The sequence below is a fragment of the Crotalus tigris genome, unplaced genomic scaffold, assembly GCF_016545835.1.
Source record: "Crotalus tigris isolate CLP2741 ecotype Arizona unplaced genomic scaffold, ASM1654583v1 scf7180000024297.1652928, whole genome shotgun sequence".
Lineage (NCBI taxonomy): Eukaryota > Metazoa > Chordata > Lepidosauria > Squamata > Viperidae > Crotalus > Crotalus tigris.
This window is the reverse complement of record NW_024100470.1, coordinates 675,221-694,606: the sequence shown is the minus strand read 5'-3', so window position 1 is coordinate 694,606 and position 19,386 is coordinate 675,221. Positions and strand designations below refer to the sequence as shown.

The 19,386-nt window shown below is 37.1% G+C and overlaps 1 protein-coding gene across 1 annotated transcript; it reads left to right on the top strand.

Annotated features, from left to right (window-relative positions):
- Positions 1-844: 844 nt before the first annotated feature.
- Positions 845-18,680, top strand: LOC120299451 (vomeronasal type-2 receptor 26-like). Its single transcript, XM_039324306.1, has 6 exons — positions 845-849; positions 1,422-1,710; positions 2,011-2,868; positions 4,571-4,798; positions 16,772-16,898; positions 17,785-18,680. The coding sequence occupies exons 1-6, from the start codon at positions 845-847 to the stop codon at positions 18,678-18,680; spliced, it is 2,403 nt and encodes an 800-aa protein (XP_039180240.1).
- Positions 18,681-19,386: the final 706 nt, after the last annotated feature.

Here is a 19,386-nt window from a genome sequence, read left to right as displayed (position 1 = left end):
TCCTTCTTTTGATGTCCTTGATCAATACCAGTAAGTATCATACTACTTCTCTTCATCCTCACACCACACCTCCTCTTCCCCCTCTTTGCTACTAAAAAGCTGTATTTTCTTTCACTTTTATGCTTAAATATATTGTTTGCTCAACAATTCATTTGATCAGATCCATTGACCATATTTAGTCATTTTTAATTCTAGACCACACAAATGCTTAATCTTTTCTAATACTGATCTTGAAACTGAGATGAATATTATTAGCTTTAACCATAATGTATATGAATTTCATTCTCCTCAAGAAACTTCCTTCCTTCAACAAAGTCCCTTGTTGAAAGGAAAAAGTTGGACTAATCTGAGGGGTCCTTGGTGCTCTCTGAGCTTGATTGTTTTCTTTCAGAGGATTTATTAGGCTAACTAGGTAACATCATCAGTGCTGATAATGCTAACTAGTTAGGGCAATGAAACATCTGAAGAAAACTAGCAAACTCAGAGATCACCAAGGATGCCTTATTTCAACCCAGAGTTAAAAATATTATCCTTCTTTGGACTAATCTAAATATTGCAGAAGCTCCCTCATTAATCTTGAGGAGATTTTTTAATTATTATTTCATCCATATATCAAACAGGAAACCCTTAGTGTATAATTTAGGTTATTACAAATCTAAAATGTAAAAGGGAGCTGGCTTCCTTCAATTAGAAAATACAGATAAGATATAGATAATACTGAAATCAGATAGAAACATAGAAAACTAATAGCAGATTTTTTTTCTGATGATGAACATGTGTTTATCCCCTCCAAGTATAAACTAAGTTACTGGTGATTGATACACATTCTCTTTGAAAGTTGGTTATGAGGTACTACCATTCTTTCTGTAAATTTAATATTTTCTAATAATAGCTTTGAACTTCTCTTCTGTCAATTTCAGATTAGGCCCCCATTGTTTTATGTTTTAATTAAAATTGAGAATACTGCCTTCTAGAACCTTATTCACACTTGAAATATAGTTAAAGGATTCAGTCATGTACTTCATTTCCCTCTGTCTTCTAAGCTGAATATATTCAGTTCCTCTAATATTTCCTAATGTTTTTTTGTCCCTCAAACCTTGCACCATTTTTTTTACCCTTTTCTGGAGTTGCTCAATCTTATCAATATATTTTTTTAAGTTAGGTCACCAAAACAGTACACAGTATTTCAAATGAGATGCAATTAAATGCTAGCCTTAACTCAATGTTAAGTAGCCACAACTAGGTAGTGCTTCCTGGTTGATAGAATCTAGAGCTATTATTTGATAGTGACCAAATACCAGGTGTCCAGAACAAACAATCAGCACTAGTTTATATGTTTATGAATACATATGTATAAATTAAAATAGCTGTCCAATTCTGAAACAGAAATATATTGACAAGGCTTATAACTTGCCCTGAAGGTTCATCACTCATAATTATCAGCACACTTTGGCTCTGGCATTTGCTGTAAAGGAGATCAATGAAAATGGGCTGTTACCTAATGTTAGCCTTGGTTTTCACATTGCTACTGACAGCCATGAGGAAATTACAATTTATCATTTGGCAATGGAATTTCTATCTACCAAAGATAAATTTATACCCAACTACAAATGCAATGACCTGACCAACACAGTAGCAGTCATTGGAGGAGCCTGTATTAACAGCTGTATAAACATGGCAATCATTCTGTGCAACTACAAATTTCCCCAGGTGAGATACAAATTTGGATAAATATGACATGTTCACCAGCTATTTATTCTATTCAAAAAATTGCTCATTGGAAAGAAATATTTGAGCAAAACTATGAGTAAGTCATAAAACTGTCACTTTTTACCTGATGAGCAAAACTGCAGATGTCATGTAAAACTAATGTTAAGTATCATATATTTGTATCCCATTCAAACCCAGAGATTGGATTAAATCAACAGATATGATTTGCTTTTCATTTTTATTTTCTTTATTTTGGAAGATACCCTTTATTCCTTTGTTCTTCTGACTTTCTCCATTTAGATTACATATGGATCAGCTCCACTGATGAATACTGAAACAGCAATATTTCTCAAATCAATGTTCCCAGATGAGTATCACCAATTTAAAGGAATACTGCACTTATTGTTGCATTTTGGATGGACCTGGGTTGGATTAGTTTCTTTTTATGATGAAGATAGAGACAGGTTCATTCAAAAGAGCCTTTCCATGTTTTCAGAGAGAGGAATCTGCTTTGACTTTATAGAATGTCTTCCACAAATGGTATTTGGTAATGAAGGTGCTGAATGGATAGATAATGTAGGTAAAATATTCAAAGTAATAATGAAAAGTACAGTCATTGCAGTCATCTTAAGTGCTGAAATTACAGGCATAGTACCTTTCAGAGTAATGATCTATCTTTCCAATTATGATGATATTCCAAAGGACAGAAAGGCTAAAGTTTGGATCATGACAGCCCAGATGGAATTCACTTCCATTCGGATGCAAAGACAGTTGCCCATTGATTTTCTCCATGGTGCTCTTTCCTTTGGAATTCACGCTAAGGAGCTGACTGGGTTCCAACAATTTATGCAGACGAGAAACCCAAACCTAGAAAAAGATGATGGATTTATTAGGGATTTCTGGAAGGATGCATTTGAATGCTTATTCTCCAGTGATATTACAGATGGGAATGCTGAAAGGATCTGCACTGGAGAAGAGAAGCTGGAGACTCTTCCTAATTCTGTCTTTGAGACCACCATGAATGTACATAGTTACAGCATCTACAATGCAGTCTATGCTGTGACACATGCTCTGAAGGCCTTGCGATCTTCCAAACATAAAAGGGGTCAAAAAATGGATGAGAGGAGATGGAGGCTCTTCCTCCAATCACCCTGGCAGGTAATGTTGGCTAATAGAAAATTTGGGGAGATCATCATGTACCAGCATAGGAGACCAGTTTTATGTTTTGTTTTGTTGTTTTATTTTAACTGTTAGAATGCTTTAAAGATAGATTTGAAAGCTATATGAAATACTTGATATTTTCATATCAAAGAAAATAAAATTAATATATGAAAATATAAGGCTTATATCTAGACACAGTTAGAAATACGTGACATAAAACTTCATTTTATGTCTAAAATGGTACGTACGGGATCTTATTCAATCCATTATATTTGTCAATTTTAAATATAAAAACTCAAAAGCTTCATTGCATAGCATTATTATTCCTAATCAGATGGATTTTGGAGTTACTAAAATTCAAAGATTCCCCAAAGTGGTTTTTCAAAATGCAATTGGACTTCCTTTGTTTCTCCTTCAAGGTGTATTGCTTCAGTTCAGAACTGAGTGTCATGGTTCTGATAGATGAAACCATTTAAAAGAACTTCAGGGCAAGCATTTCTTCCTTAAATAATAATTTTATTTGGCTACAACATAACAGCACATACAAGGGTGAACCCAAGACTAAATTCCCCTCCCCTTAGTTACAAAGTTGCAAGTTTCATTTCCCACCCCAAATTGCTATCATAAATCACATTCACCAATTGTTTGAAAATGTGAAATTCTGCCAAAATGTTATCAGCAATAACCTTGGTTCGCATACATGTGAAATGTTTTGGCTAATTTAAAACTACACAAACATCCTCCTTCTTCTAACTAAATATATGACAATGAAGACAAAACGAAAATGGCTTCAGTTCGGTTTATCACAGCGTTGACACTGAGGAAGCTTCTTGGATGAGAAGCAAAATATCTTCAAGGAAAAAAAAAAGAAAGTCCAGTAATCTTTTGAAAAAGCATTTTTGGAACAACAACATGGATGAATGATAATCGCCATAGACAGTAAAATTCAAAGGGAATAAAAATAATTATAAAAATGACAAGAAATCTGTGAAAATAAGAATATTCAATTGAACAGCAAAGTTGTCAATGTATCACACGAAGAAAAAGTCAAGTTTAATTTGTTTTACTTTATTTCTTTTACAAAAGTAACAGGAATTAAAATCTATCTTCTAGAATATTCTATCTCAGAGAATTCTATCTTGCCTAAACTAAGTGCCTTTTTAAGATCCTGTAATCCCTGAATTTGGGGTAAAGTCAGGGCAACTGAATGAAGCTGAGTGTTTACTGGCCAAGAAACCTTTCCTGATACCGCAAGAAGTTTGCAACAAATATTTTCTCTTTGCACCCTGATTGAGAAACATCTGTTGCTTCTTAGGATTGAACTCTTAACCTTCTGGATGGGAGGAAGAGTCTTTACCACTAGGCCACCAGGCGGTTCTCTATCTTGCCTACACTATATGGCAGAACACTGAATTCACAATTTCTGAAAAGATTAACAAAGCAAAGTAATCCCTCAGATCTCTTCCTTTGTTGATTTTGTGTTAGGATTCTCATCTGACAGTTTTTCACTAGAGAGTAGAAAATGCATTTGATAAAAATACATTCCTTCATTTGAAATTGGTGTAGACTGAAGCAGGTCTGAACAGCTTGCTTTTTATTAAGCCTAGACCAAATTGAAAGAAAGAAATAGAGATTTTCCAATCTTCTTCAAAGATTTGAAATAGTTTTCGGTGTCTTTTTTTTCTTCTTCTTCATTTAGCTGCATCATTTTTTGCAACAAGTCTCCTTTAACAACAGCGCTGGAGAACAGATTTCCTTTGGCCCCAATGGAGAACTAGAAACTGGATTTGATATTTTCAATTGGGTCACGTTTCCAAACAAGTCCTTTCTGAAAGTCCAACTTGGAGAGATTGACCCCAGAGCTCCCCCAGACAAGCTCCTCACCATATCTAAAAAAGAAGCTGTTTGGCCTCTCATATTTAACCAGGTTTGTCTCATTCTTCCCAGTTCCTGAAATTATTAACCACTGATCCATTGAAGTAAATATTTAAATAAACACAACTACAGCAACACTAGGAGTAAGCAAATCTTTAGTAATCCATATGCTATTGATCACATGTAGTTCTTGACTTACAACAGTTCATTTAGTAACAAGTCACAGGTACGACATTGGAAAAAAAATGAGGTATGGCCATTTTTCACATTTACAACCATTGCAGCATCCCCAAGGCCATGTGATCAGAATTCAGATGCCTGGCAACTGACTCGTATTTATGACAGTTACAGTGTCCCAGAGTCATGTGATCACCTTTTGTGAGTCATGGGGAAACCATATTCACTCAACAACTGCAGTGATTCACTTAACAACTGTGGGGAGAAAAGTCATAAAATGGAACAAAGTTCACTTAACAACCATCTTACTTAGCAACAGAAATTTTGGGCACAGTTGTGGTTGTAAGTGAAGGACTACCTATATTATTATTTATTTATTAAAGCAATATACTGCTCATATGTAGATGGCTTGTAATCATAAACCTTAGGTGAAAGATGAAAACTTAGAGCAATAAATATTGACATTAAAATTTATTTCAAATTGAAAGGATTAGAAAGAAGGGACCAAGATTTACATGGGGAAGAGGTGGGATCTTATTTTAGTCCATTAACCTCCCCCAAAATGATACATCTGCTTTGGAGCTCCAGGCCAGTTCTCAGAATGAGGTCTTCAGGCGCTTTGATTGCCCGAAGGAGTGAGTGGGTGTTTTTTTTTAATGTGACATGAACACAAACTACTAAAGTCAAAGAGGTCTCTGTGGGGGGGCATCCTTGATGCTTCTTGAGTTTGGTTGTTTTTTGCAGACATTTTATTACCCAAACTAGGTAACATCGTCATTGTGATACCATATTCAGAGAACACCAGGGACCATTCAGTTCAACCCAGAGCAAGGAATATTCTCCTTTACTGGGATAAAATAGATGATTTAGGATTTCTATATCTAAAATATATATCTTTTTAATAACCTCCAATGGTTGGTGAAGGAGTTGGAACATTCTGAAATGATTAAATTAAATTATATCTACAGTTATAACTGACCGGAGACCGCTGATATGTTTTTACATGACAGAAAAAAAAAGGCAGTTATGGGCTGTAGTTTCAATGATTGAAAAAAATGGATAAATCTAGAGTGAGAGATAAGTTTGTAATAATTCTTGTATTGCTGTAAAAATAAATTGGGCGCTTTTTCTTTCTATTTTTATCAATTTCTTGCACTATTTTTCACTCTTTCATTATTTCTCTGTTCTTTTTATTCTGTATTAGTTTGTTAATTCCTATATTCCATTTAAAACTTTAATAGTTTTAATAAAATATCCCCCCAGAAAAAGATGAAATAGGGAAATTTTACTGAAGACTTTCTCTGTCCATCTTGCTATCTAGCTAATTATGCTAATAATATCTTATCTTGTCACCACAAGGCAACTTTAGGTAGCAGTTAGCACTAGCACTTAGACTTATACATCATTTCACATTGCTTAAAACTTTACAGAGTCAGCATATTACTCCCAACAATCTGGGTCCTCATTTTAGCAACCTCAGAAGGATGGAAGGCTGCGTCAACCTTGAGTTGCTGAGACTAGATGACCTCCAAGGTTCTTTCCAAATTTATTATTATTATTATTATTATTATTATTATTATTATTATTATTATTATTATTATTATTATTATTATTACCGATCATCGCACAGTCAGCCAGATGTTCAGACTGGATTTGGCATTTTGTCTACCTATCGAGTCCTTACCCAGGACCTGGGATAGGCAGATGTGGATGTTTGATGGTATTACAGATATCGTCGCAGGATGGAAGCAGTTCCTAATAAGGCCGCCTTTTGCAATTGACTAATAGCGAATTTGTCAATGCCAATGGTGTTCAAGTGGTGCTCCAGTTGTTTTGGGATTGCACCCAAGGAGCCTATGACTATTGGTACTACCCTTGCTTGCTTTTGCCACAGTCTTTCTATTTCTATTTGTAGGTCTTTGTATTTTGTTATCTTCTCCAGTTCTTTCTCTTCTATTCTGCTGTCTCCAGGCACTGCCACGTCCACTATCCAGACTTTTTTGTCTTTCTTATCGACAATTGTTAAGTCTGGGGTGTTATGTTGCAGGTGCTTGTCTGTTTGAATTCTGAAGTCCCAGAGCAGTTTAATTTTATCATTTTCTATGACTTTCTCTATTTTATGATCCCACCAGTTTTTGCTTACAGGCAAATGATATTTTTTGCAGATCTTCCAATGCACCATTGTTGCTACTTTGTCATGCCGCTGCTTGTAATCAGTCTGTGCAATCTTCTTGCAACAGCTTACCAAGTGGTCCACTGTTTCTTCAGCTTCTTTGCATAGGCGGCACTTACTGTCTGTTGCTGTCTTCTCAATTTTGACTTTGTATGCATTTGTCCTTAAGGCTTGGTCTTGTGCAGCCAGAATTAGTCCCTCGGTCTCTTTCTTCAATTTTCCTGCTCTTAGCCATTGCCAGGTTTTATTATTATCTGCTTTCCCAGCTATTTTTTTAATGTATTGGCCATGTAGTGCTTTGTCTTCCCATGCCTCTATTCTGTTCTTCATTTGGTCTTTCTTGTAGGCCAGTTTGGTCTCTCCAGTAGTTAGTAAGCCTTCCTGATATACTAATTTCAGTGCATCTTCATCATTGTTCTTCAGATATTCTTCCAAAGCCATTTTTTCTTCTTCAACCATCTGATGTACTTGTAGCATTCCACGCCCACCTATTTGCCTTGGTAGATAAAGTCTATCAATGTCACTGCGTGGATGAAGGGCATGATTCATTGTCATTATTTTTCTGGTCTGCCTATCCATTGCTTTTAGTTCTGCTTGAGTCCAGTCCACTATTCCAGCTGTGTATCTAATGACTGGGATTGCCCAGGTGTTGATTGCCTTTATGGTATTTCCTCCATTGAGTTTGGATTTTAAGATCTTCTTCACTCTCTTGATGTATTCACCTCTAATCTTTTTCTTGACTTCAGTGTGCTTGATGTTGTCAGCTTGAAGGATACCCAAGTATTTGTAGTACTCTTCCTCATCCAGACTCTTAATGTTATTTTCGTGGGGCATCTTGATTCCTTCAGTTTTCACTATTTTTCCTTGTTTGATAGTAAGTGTGGCACATTTGTCCAAGCCAAACTCCATTACAATATCTTGGCTATATATACGGACAGTGTTGAGCAGCGATTCTATTTCAGATGATGTTTTTCCATACAGCTTCAGATCATCCATGTAAAGGAGGTGGGATAGTCTGGCAGATGTTTTTGATGTTTGATAGCCATGTCCTGAGTTATTCAGTATTGTTGACAGAGGAAACAGTGCAATAACAAATAGTAATGGTGATAATGAATCTCCTTGAAATATTCCTCTCTTGATATTAACCTCTCCCAGCTTTTCACCATTGATCTGCAACTGTGTCTTCCATTGTGCCATCGATCTTTGCACAAATTTTCTGATGTTTCTACTTACTCCTGTTATTTCTAGACTTGATTATCCAGTCATGTGGCGAGAGTCAAATGCCTTTAAACACCTTTTCTTCCAGTAGTTCTGCAGCTGCTGGCCCTGGTTGCTCAGCCAACAGTCCTGAGTCCTGTAACCCATTTTTCACCAGATATCCAGGAACTCCAATATTATTATATTATTACTATATATTATTATTATTATTATTATTATTATTATATTATTATTATTATTATTATCATCATCGCCCAGTCAGCCAGATGTTCAGACTGGATTTGGCATTTTGTCTACCTATCGAGTCCTTACCCAGGACCTGGGATAGGCAGATGTGGATGTTTGATGGTATTACAGATATCGTCGCAGGATGGAAGCAGTTCCTAGTAAGGCCGCCTTTTGCAATTGACTAATAGCGAATTTGTCAATGCCAATGGTGTTCAAGTGGTGCTCCAGTTGTTTTGGGATTGCACCCAAGGAGCCTATTACTATTGGTACTACCCTTGCTTGCTTTTGCCACAGTCTTTCTATTTCTATTTGTAGGTCTTTGTATTTTGTTATCTTCTCCAGTTCTTTCTCTTCTATTCTGCTATCTCCAGGCACTGCCACGTCCACTATCCAGACTTTTTTGTCTTTCTTATCGACAATTGTTAAGTCTGGGGTGCTATGTTGCAGGTGCTTGTCTGTTTGAATTCTGAAGTCCCAGAGCAGTTTAATTTTATCATTTTCTATGACTTTCTCTATTTTATGATCCCACCAGTTTTTGCTTACAGGCAAATGATATTTTTTGCAGATCTTCCAATGCACCATTGTTGCTACTTTGTCATGCCGCTGCTTGTAGTCAGTCTGTGCAATCTTCTTGCAACAGCTTACCAAGTGGTCCACTGTTTCTTCAGCTTCTTTGCATAGGCGGCACTTACTGTCTGTTGCTGTCTTCTCAATTTTGACTTTATATGCATTTGTCCTTAAGGCTTCGTCTTGTGCAGCCAGAATTAGTCCCTCGGTCTCTTTCTTCAATTTTCCTGCTCTTAGTCATTGCCAGGTCTTGTTATTATCTGCTTTCCCAGCTATTTTTTTAACGTATTGGCCATGTAGTGCTTTGTCTTCCCATGCCTCTATTCTGTTCTTCATTTGGTCTTTCTTGTAGGCCAGTTTGGTCTCTCCAGTAGTTAGTAAGCCTTCCTGATATACTAATTTCAGTGCATCTTCATCATTGTTCTTCAGATATTCTTCCAAAGCCATTTTTTCTTCTTCAACCATCTGATGTACTTGTAACATTCCATGCCTACCTATTTGCCTTGGTAGATAAAGTCTGTCAATGTCACTGCGTGGATGAAGGGCATGATTCATTATCATTATTTTTCTGGTCTTCCTATCCATTGCTTTTAGTTCTGCTTGAGTCCAGTCCACTATCCACCTCTAATCTTTTTCTTGACTTCAGTGTGCTTGATGTTGTCAGCTTGAAGGATAACCAAGTATTTGTAGTACTCTTCCTCATTCAGACTCTTAATGTTATTTTTGTGGGGCATCTTGATCCTTCAGTTTTCAAATTTTCCTTGTTTGATAGTAAGCGTGGCACATTTGTCCAAGCAAACTCCATAACAATATCTTGGCTAGTATATACGGCCAGTGTTGAGCAGCGATTCTACTTCAGATGATGTTTTCCATACAGCTTCAGATCATCCATGTAAGGAGATGGGATAGTCTGGTAGATTTTTTATGTTTGATAGCCATGTCCGGAGTTATTCAGTATTGTTGACAGAGGAAACAGTGCAATAACAAATAGTAATGGTGACAATGAATCTCCTTGAATTATTCCTCTCTTGATATTAACCTCTCCCAGCTTTTCACCATTGATCTGCAACTGTGTCTTCCATTGTGCCATCGATCTTTGCACAAATTTTCTGATGTTTCTACTGACTCCTGTTATTTCTAGGCACTTGATTATCCAGTCATGTGGCAGAGAGTCAATTGCCTTTTTGTAGTCAATCCATGCAACATTCAGGTTGGTCTTCCTTTTCTTGCAGTTTTCCAAGATCATTTTGTCTATTAGGAGTTGATCTTTTGTTCCTCTGCTATTGGGGCAGTTTTCTTTCTGCTCAGGTGGAAATAGATTGTTTTCAACTAGATGCTGTTGTGCTGCATCAGCTACCACACCAGTTAATAATTTGAAAGTTGTTGGTAAGCAGGTAATTGGCCTGTAGTTGCCTGGTGTTGCCTTTTGCTGGATTTTTCATTATTAGGTAGGTTTTCCCAGTTGTTAGCCATTTTTCAATTTCTCCTCCTTTTAGTATATTGTTGAACTGCTTGGCAATGAGTGGGTGTATAACAGTTAATTGTTCCAACCAAAACCCATGCAGTTCATCTTCACCTAGTGGTGACCAATTTTTGATTTTCCTTGCTCTTTTTTCTACCATTTTTGTTTTTATTACTAGTTCTTTCATTTCAACTTCTGTTTTATTTGCATCCACCTCTTTTAACCAAGCCGCATCCTTGTTGTATTTCTTTGGGTTATCCCATATCTGCTTCCAGAACTGCACTGTTTCTTCCTTGTCAGGTACTGACTGATTCTTTGCAGTTTCTCCATTGATGGACTGGTAGAAACGTTTCTGATTGGATTGAAATTGGAGGTTCTGCCTATAGTTTGCAATTCGAGCTTCATATCTACTGATTTTCCTGGCTATAGCTGTTATTTGTTGCTTTATTATTTCCAGTGCTTCCTTATCTTCCTTGTTTGTAAGTGGTATTTCTTGATTAGGTATTCTTTGGTCTTCTTGTTCTTCAGCTTCTTTTCTTTCATCTGTTCCAGCTTGCTTGCATGTGATCTTAACTTGCTGATCTTATTTTCTAGTCTAACCTTCCATTTTTCTGGTGCACTGTTTGTTGTTTTTTTCTTCTTGTTGTAATTTTGCGCCATCCCAGGTCTAGTTATAACTGCAGCTGTGCTGTACATAGTGGTTTGTTTTGCAATTGAATGGTGCTTATACTTGAGTATTGCAGTATTTGCATCTTTATGCTTGTGCTAGCTGGTTCTTTGGACCAAGCTCAATGCAGGCAAAGCCTTTATTCTGTTGTTTTGTGTGTTCTAGATGACTCAGTATTCTTTCTTTCAGTTCTTTATTCTTTTATTTGTTAGAGTGATTTTGTTCTCCTTGTTTCTTGCCCTTGGTAAACCTTGCAGTTCGTACAATTCTGTTTCTGTGAATACTTTATTTCGTGTTATAAATCGGCGTTATGGATAGTCTTGTTCTGTTCTTTCGATTCCGATGTTCTTTCCAGAATGGTGCATTCATTTAGATATCCTCTTCTTGTTGGACTTGATCTGTAGTAACAGATCATTATTTCTTTGTTTTCCATCACTGTGTATCTGCGACGGGTAAACACCTTTTCTTCCAGTAGTTCTGCAGCTGCTGGCCCTGGTTGCTAAGCCAACAGTCCTGAGTCCTGTAACCCATTTTTCACCAGATATCCAGGAACTCCAATATCTAGCACGGACCTTGTTAACCCGGGCGACATCCGAGCCGGTATGGCATTCTGAAATTTATGTCTCACCATATTTTTTATGGGAGAGACACTCTTTGTCTGACTCCTCTGATGAGACCTGTCCAGTATGGTTGAACCTCTAGCATAGCTCTCATCTTCATCAGAGTACACAAGCCCCACAACCACGTCAAGGTAGTGCCTCACTGGGGGATATTCATTATTATTATTATTATTATTATTATTATTATTATTATTATTATTATTATTATTATCGATCATCGCACAGTCAGCCAGATGTTCAGACTGGATTTGGAATTTTGTCTACCTATCGAGTCCTTACCCAGGACCTGGGATAGGCAGATGTGGATGTTTGATGGTATTACAGTATCGTCGCAGGATGGAAGCAGTTCCTAATAAGGCCGCCTTTTGCAATTGACTAATAGCGAATTTGTCAATGCCAATTGTGTTCAAGTGGTGCTCCAGTTGTTTTGGGATTGCACCCAAGGAGCCTATTACTATTGGTACTACACTTGCTTGCTTTTGCCACAGTCTTTCTATTTCTATTTGTAGGTCTTTGTATTTTGTTATCTTCTCCAGTTCTTTCTCTTCTATTCTGCTATCTCCAGGCACTGCCACGTCCACTATCCAGACTTTTTTGTCTTTCTTATCGACAATTGTTAAGACAATTATTATTATTATTATTATTATTATTATTATTATTATTACTATCGATCAACGCACAGTCAGCCAGATATTCAGACTGGATTTGGCATTTTGTCTACCTATCGAGTCCTTACCCAGGACCTGGGATAGGCAGATGTGGATGTTTGATGGTATTACAGATATCGTCGCAGGATGGAAGCAGTTCCTAATAAGGCTGCCTTTTGCAATTGACTAATAGCGAATTTGTCGATGCCAATGGTGTTCAAGTGGTGCTCCAGTTGTTTGGGGATTGCACCCAAGGAGCCTATGACTATTGGTACTACCTTGCTTGCTTTTGCCACAGTCTTTCTATTTCTATTTGTAGGTCTTTGTATTTTGTTATCTTCTCCAGTTCTTTCTCTTCTATTCTGCTATCTCCAGGCACTGCCACGTCCACTATCCAGACTTTTTTGTCTTTCTTATCGACAATTGTTAAGTCTGGGGTGTTATGTTGCAGGTGCGTGTCTGTTTGAATTCTGAAGTCCCAGAGCAGTTTAATTTTATCATTTTCTATGACTTTCTCTATTTTATGATCCCACCAGTTTTTGCTTACAGGCAAATGATATTTTTTGCAGCTCTTCCAATGCACCATTGTTGCTACTTTGTCATGCCGCGGCTTGTAATCAGTTTGTGCAATCTTCTTGCAACAGCTTACCAAGTGGTCCACTGTTTCTTCAGCTTCTTTGCATAGGCGGCACTTACTGTCTGTTGCTGTCTTCTCAATTTTGACTTTGTATGCATTTGTCCTTAAGGCTTGGTCTTGTGCAGCCAGAATTAGTCCCTCGGTCTCTTTCTTCAATTTTCCTGCTCTTAGCCATTGCCAGGTTTTATTATTATCTGCTTTCCCAGCTATTTTTTTCATGTATTGGCCATGTAGTGCTTTGTCTTCCCATGCCTCTATTCTGTTCTTCATTTGGTCTTTCTTGAAGGCCATTTGGTCTCTCCAGTAGTTAGTAAGCCTTCCTGATATACTAATTTCAGTGCATCTTCATCATTGTTCTTCAATATTCTTCCAAAGCCATTTTTTCTTCTTCAACCTCTGATGTACTTGTAGCATTCCACGCCCACCTATTTGCCTTGGTAGATAAAGTCTATCAATGTCACTGCGTGGATGAAGGGCATGATTCTTGTCATTATTTTGCTGGTCTGCCTATCCATTGCTTTTAGTTCTTGCTTGAGTCCTTCCACTATTCCAGCTGTGTACCTAATGCTGGGATTGCCCAGGTGTTGATTGCCTTTATGGTATTTCCTCCATTGAGTTTGGACTTTAAGATCTTCTTCACTCTCTTGATGTATTCACCTCTAATCTTTTTCTTGACTTCAGTGTGCTTGATGTTGTCAGCTTGAAGGATACCCAAGTATTTGTAGTACTCTTCCTCATCCAGACTCTTAATGTTATTTTCGTGGGGCATCTTGATTCCTTCAGTTTTCATTATTTTTCCTTGTTTGATAGTAAGTGTGGCACATTTGTCCAAGCCAAACTCCATTACAATATCTTGGCTATATATACGGACAGTGTTGAGCAGCGATTCTATTTCAGATGATGTTTTTCCATACAGCTTCAGATCATCCATGTAAAGGAGGTGGGATAGTCTGGCAGATGTTTTTGATGTTTGATAGCCATGTCCTGAGTTATTCAGTATTGTTGACAGAGGAAACAGTGCAATAACAAATAGTAATGGTGATAATGAATCTCCTTGAAATATTCCTTTCTTGATATTAACCTCTCCCAGCCTCTCACCATTGATCTGCAACTGTGTCTTCCATTGTGCCATCGATCTTTGCACAAATTTTCTGATGTTTCTACTGACTCCTGTTATTTCTAGGCACTTATTATCCAATCATGTGGCAGAGAGTCAAATGCCTTTTTGTAGTCAATCCATGCCACATTCAGGTTGGTCTTCCTTCTCTTGCAGTTTTCCAAGATCATTTTGTCTATTAGGAGTTGATCTTTTGTTCCTCTGCTATTGGGGCGGTTTCCTTTCTGCTCAGGTGGAAAGAGATTGTTTTCAAGTAGATGCTGTTGCACTGCATCAGCTACTACACCAGTTAGTAATTTGAAAGTTGTTGGTAAGCAGGTAATTGGCCTGTAGTTGCCTGGTGTTGCCCCTTTTGCTGGATTTTTCATTATTAGGTAGGTTTTCCCAGTTGTTAGCCACTTTTCAATTTCTCCTCCTTGTAGTATATTGTTGAACTGTTTGGCAATGAGTGGGTGTATAACAGTTAGATGTTTCAACCAAAACCCATGCAGTTCATCTTCACCTGGTGCTGACCAATTTTTGATTTTCTTGCTCTTTTTTCTACCATTTTTGTTGTTATTACTAGTTCTTTCATTTCAACTTCTGTTTTATTTGCATCCACCTCTTTTAACCAAGCCGCATCCTTGTTGTATTTCTTTGGGTTATCCCATATCTGCTTCCAGAACTGCACTGTTTCTTCCTTGTCAGGTACTGACTGATTCCTTGCAGTTTCTCCATTGATGGATTGGTAGAAACGTTTCTGATTGGATTGAAATTGGAGGTTCTGCCTATAGTTTGCAATTCGAGCTTCATATCTACTGATTTTCCTGGCTATAGCTGTTATTTGTTGCTTTATTATTTCCAGTGCTTCCTTGATCTTCCTTGTTTCTAAGTGGTATTTCTTGATTAGGTATTCTTTGGTCTTCTTGTTCTTCAGCTTCTTTTCTTTCATCTGTTCTAGCTTGCTTGCATGTGATCTTAACTTGCTGATCTTATTTTCTAGTCTAACCTTCCATTTTTCTGGTGCACTGTTTGTTTGTTTTTCTTTTTTGTTGATTTTGCATCCCAGGTATTCTGTTATAACTGCAGCTGTGCTGTACATTAGTTGGTTTGTTTCTTGCAGTGAATTGGTGCTTATACTTGATATTGCAGTATTTGCATCTTTTAATGCTTGTGCTAGCTGTTTCTTTGGAACAAGCTTCAATGCAGGTAGCCTTATTCTGTTGTTTTTGTGCTGTTCTAGATGCTCAGTTATTCTTTGTTTCAATTCTTTTATTTCTTTAGTTAGAGGGTTTTGTTCTTCCTGAGGTAGAGGTGCCTGGTTTCCAAATGAGAACAGTTGTATATCTCTGCTGGATTCCTTCACTGCCAACTCCCCCTGGTTTGCCTCTACATTCTGAATTACTTCTGGTAAGGCTTTGATTTCTTTGCCCTGGGTAAACCTTTGCAGTTCGTCCAATTCTGTTTCTGTGAATATTTTATTTCGTGTTATAAATCGGCGTTGATCTGCTAGTCTCTGTTCTGTTATTTCTGATTCTGGATGTTGTTCTTTCCAGAACTGGTGCATTCGTTTTAGATATCCTCTTCTTGTTGGACTTGATCTGTAGTAACAGATCATTATTTCTTTGTTTTCCATCACTGTGTATCTGCGACGGGTAAACACCTTTTCTTCCAGTAGTTCTGCAGCTGCTGGCCCTGGTTGCTCAGCCAACAGTCCTGAGTCCTGTAACCCATTTTTCACCAGATATCCAGGAACTCCAATATCTAGTGCGGACCTTGTTAACCCGGGCGACGTCCGAGCCGGTATGGCATTCTGAAATTTACGTCTCACCATATTTTTTATGGGAGAGACACTCTTTGTCTGACTCCTCTGATGAGACCTGTCCAGTATGGTTGAACCTCTGGCATAGCTCTCATCTTCCTCAGAGTACACAAGCCCCACAACCACGTCAAGGTAGTGCCTCACTGGGGGATTATTACTATTATTATTATTATTATTATTATTATTATTATTATTATCTAAAAGTTAATTATAAACTAAACAGTGAGGGAAAGAGTATTGTGGAAAAAATCTTTCTTATCTTTTTCTACATTTCTAAGGCATAATTTTACATTTTATTTTTATTAATTTTTATGGGATGGCAACCCCACACTTGCATATTAGGTGGCCCTATATTTTTGCTGAGTTAAAGTATTTATCATTTTTATATGAATAAATTTGATTTGATTTTACATGACCCCCCCAAAAATCTGACCTCAAGCAGAGCATACTCTGAGAGATCCAGAATTACAGATTTTCCCACATCAGCTTCAGATATAGTGCCCCAATAGAAAGTTCTATTGATTAATGCAATATCTATGAAATAAAAAGCAGTTGAAGACACAATGGAGAGTTTACATGAGGAAAAAAAATGGAAAATGCAATCCCACTGTTTGGATTATATACAAAGAGTTAATGTGTATACAATTGATGAAGAAAACAAGATGCCCCAAATAAATTCTATGTGTGAATTCTCATTTTATTTCTGAATAGACATTACCACTTTCCATCTGTAATAAGGAGTGTCCTCTTGGCCATAGCAAGATAAAATTGGAAGTAAAATTTTCCTGCTGCTATGACTGTAAACTTTGTCCAGAAGGAAAGATAGCTGACCAATTGGGTAAGCAAAGGAATATATTAAATTTATCAATGATATAATAAATATAAACCAGGGCTGAATTTTTAATTCATATTATGGTGATTGAAAATCCTGACCGTCACATCATATTGAAAGATTATAAACTGTTATTTTTTCAGAAAAAAAACATTTAACATATAGAATCCACTCCAACTTAGGCACTGAAAAAAAGAAAAAACAGTAAAGTGATTGAATGATTCAATGATTGATTGATTGAATGAATGAATGAATGATTCTGGAATTCCCAAGGTTGTCTATCTCATATAATAAGACTAAGAAGCTTCCCACAATCTTTAAAATAGAAATAACAATTTAAAAACTCATTTTTCCTACCAGTTGCCAGACAAATCACCCTTCTGAGTCAACACTCCAACACTTTTGGGAAACAACAAAGTTTTCCAGCCTACTACAAGAATAAAAGTTTAGGGATGCGTTGTAATTCAGGTTGAAGAGTATTGGAGAAGGCTGGATGGTACAGACCAGATTCAACTGTGAACTCCCACATCACAACATTTAACACAAAAGATCTGGAGCATACCCACCTATTGGACTTATTGAGAAAGACAGATACCATTGAAGAGAGGTGGTCACACTTATAACTTGGGTCAGTGACATTCAGGGATTGAACGGTGATAACCAGCAACCTCAATTGCCATTAGGAGCAAGTACTGTACAAGCAGGAGTAGTAGAACTGAGTGAGTTAAGTGTAGACCAGTTATGGTTTTGATATGGGCAGCACCATATAAAGGGATTCCATAATCAAACTGAGAGCTAAGTAAAATTGCAGAATGCTGTAAAATCAGGGCATACTGAAATTGAAAATGAAGATGCTTCAAAATAATGTTTTCATGAATGGTCTCTTTTTCAGACTTAGAGGACTGTTTCCCATGTCCAGAGGATCAATATCCAAACAAGGATAAGGACGGTTGCCTTCCAAAAAGTATAACTTTCTTAACATACCAAGAACCTTTGGGGATTTCTTTAGCAGTGATTGCAGTCTCCTTTTCTATAATCTCAGCTGTGGTGCTGTGGATCTTCATTAAATATCAGGACACACCTATCGTTAAAGCCAATAACAGGAATCTCACCTATAGCCTTCTCATTGCCCTCCTCCTCTCTTTTCTTTGTACTTTGCTCTTCATTGGGCAACCTGACCAAGCCAAATGTCTCTTGCGACAAACTGCCTTTGGCATCATCTTCTCTGTAGCTCTTTCTTGCATATTGGGGAAAACAATTATAGTGGTCCTTGCTTTCATGGCCACCAAGCCCAGCTCCAAAGTTAGGAAATGGGTTGGAAAAAAGATGGCCACTACTATTATCTTAACTTGCTTCCTGGCTCAATTTAACATCTGTATAGTATGGCTGGCAACTTCTCCTCCCTTCCCAGATTCTGACATGCACTCCATGGCTGAAGAAATTGTCCTGCAATGTAATGAAGGTTCAACCACCATGTTTTATACAGTCCTGTCCTTTTTGGGGTTCTTGACTGCTGCCAGCTTCACAGTGGCTTTCTTAGCTAGAACTCTACCTGACAGCTTTAATGAAGCCAAGTTTATCACTTTCAGCATGTTGGTCTTTTGCAGTGTTTGGGTGTCATTTGTTCCAACTTATCTGAGCACCAAGGGAAAATATATGGTGGCTGTAGAGATCTTCTCCATTTTGGCTTCAGCAGCTGGATTACTGGGTTGCATCTTTTCCCCCAAATGCTATATCATTATTCTGAGACCTGATCTGAACCAAAAGAAGCAACTAATGAAAAAATGACACTGATTTTAACACCAGATCCTTTGAATAAAGCCAGATTGGTTACTTTTAGTATATAGATTTTTTCCCAGTTTGAGATTCTGGATTATTCCTTTATTTTCACTTCAATATGATGTACAAAAAATTTTGCTGAGAAATTTAATTAACAACCTAGATAACCTATCTGCATTTTTTCTTTAAAATGTTAAATAATTATTCTGAGCCCCAATTAGAATATTAAGGAATAACTAATCAAGAAGATATGAAAAATATTTTAGTGATATAATGTGCCTTAATGTAAAAAATGATTTATATCCTGAAACCTATGAGCTTCAAAATATCCCTGCCAAAAAGAAAGAAAATGTCTACTTTGTATCACTCATTACATTAAAAGCATCCCTGGTACATGTAAAGCCAAACATTTGTCAACTTTCTGGGTGTTTCAAGATGCTGTTAATCTAAGGGATAACATGAATGCCTAATTTGCCACTTCAAGGTGTCCAATATTCCTCTTAATCATTTTTAAGGTACAGAAAAATCAAATTAACATCCCTTTCCACAATTCTGAAAGTCTGAGAGCCACTTTGGTGTAGCAGGCAAGGTGCTAGGTCAGAAACAAGGGGACTGAGTGTTCCTGTCCTTCATTAGTCATGAAAACCTAAGTATGTTGATTTGAAACCTGGGGAGACATATTTGATCTTAATGATGTTCAAGATCTTCTTCTCAG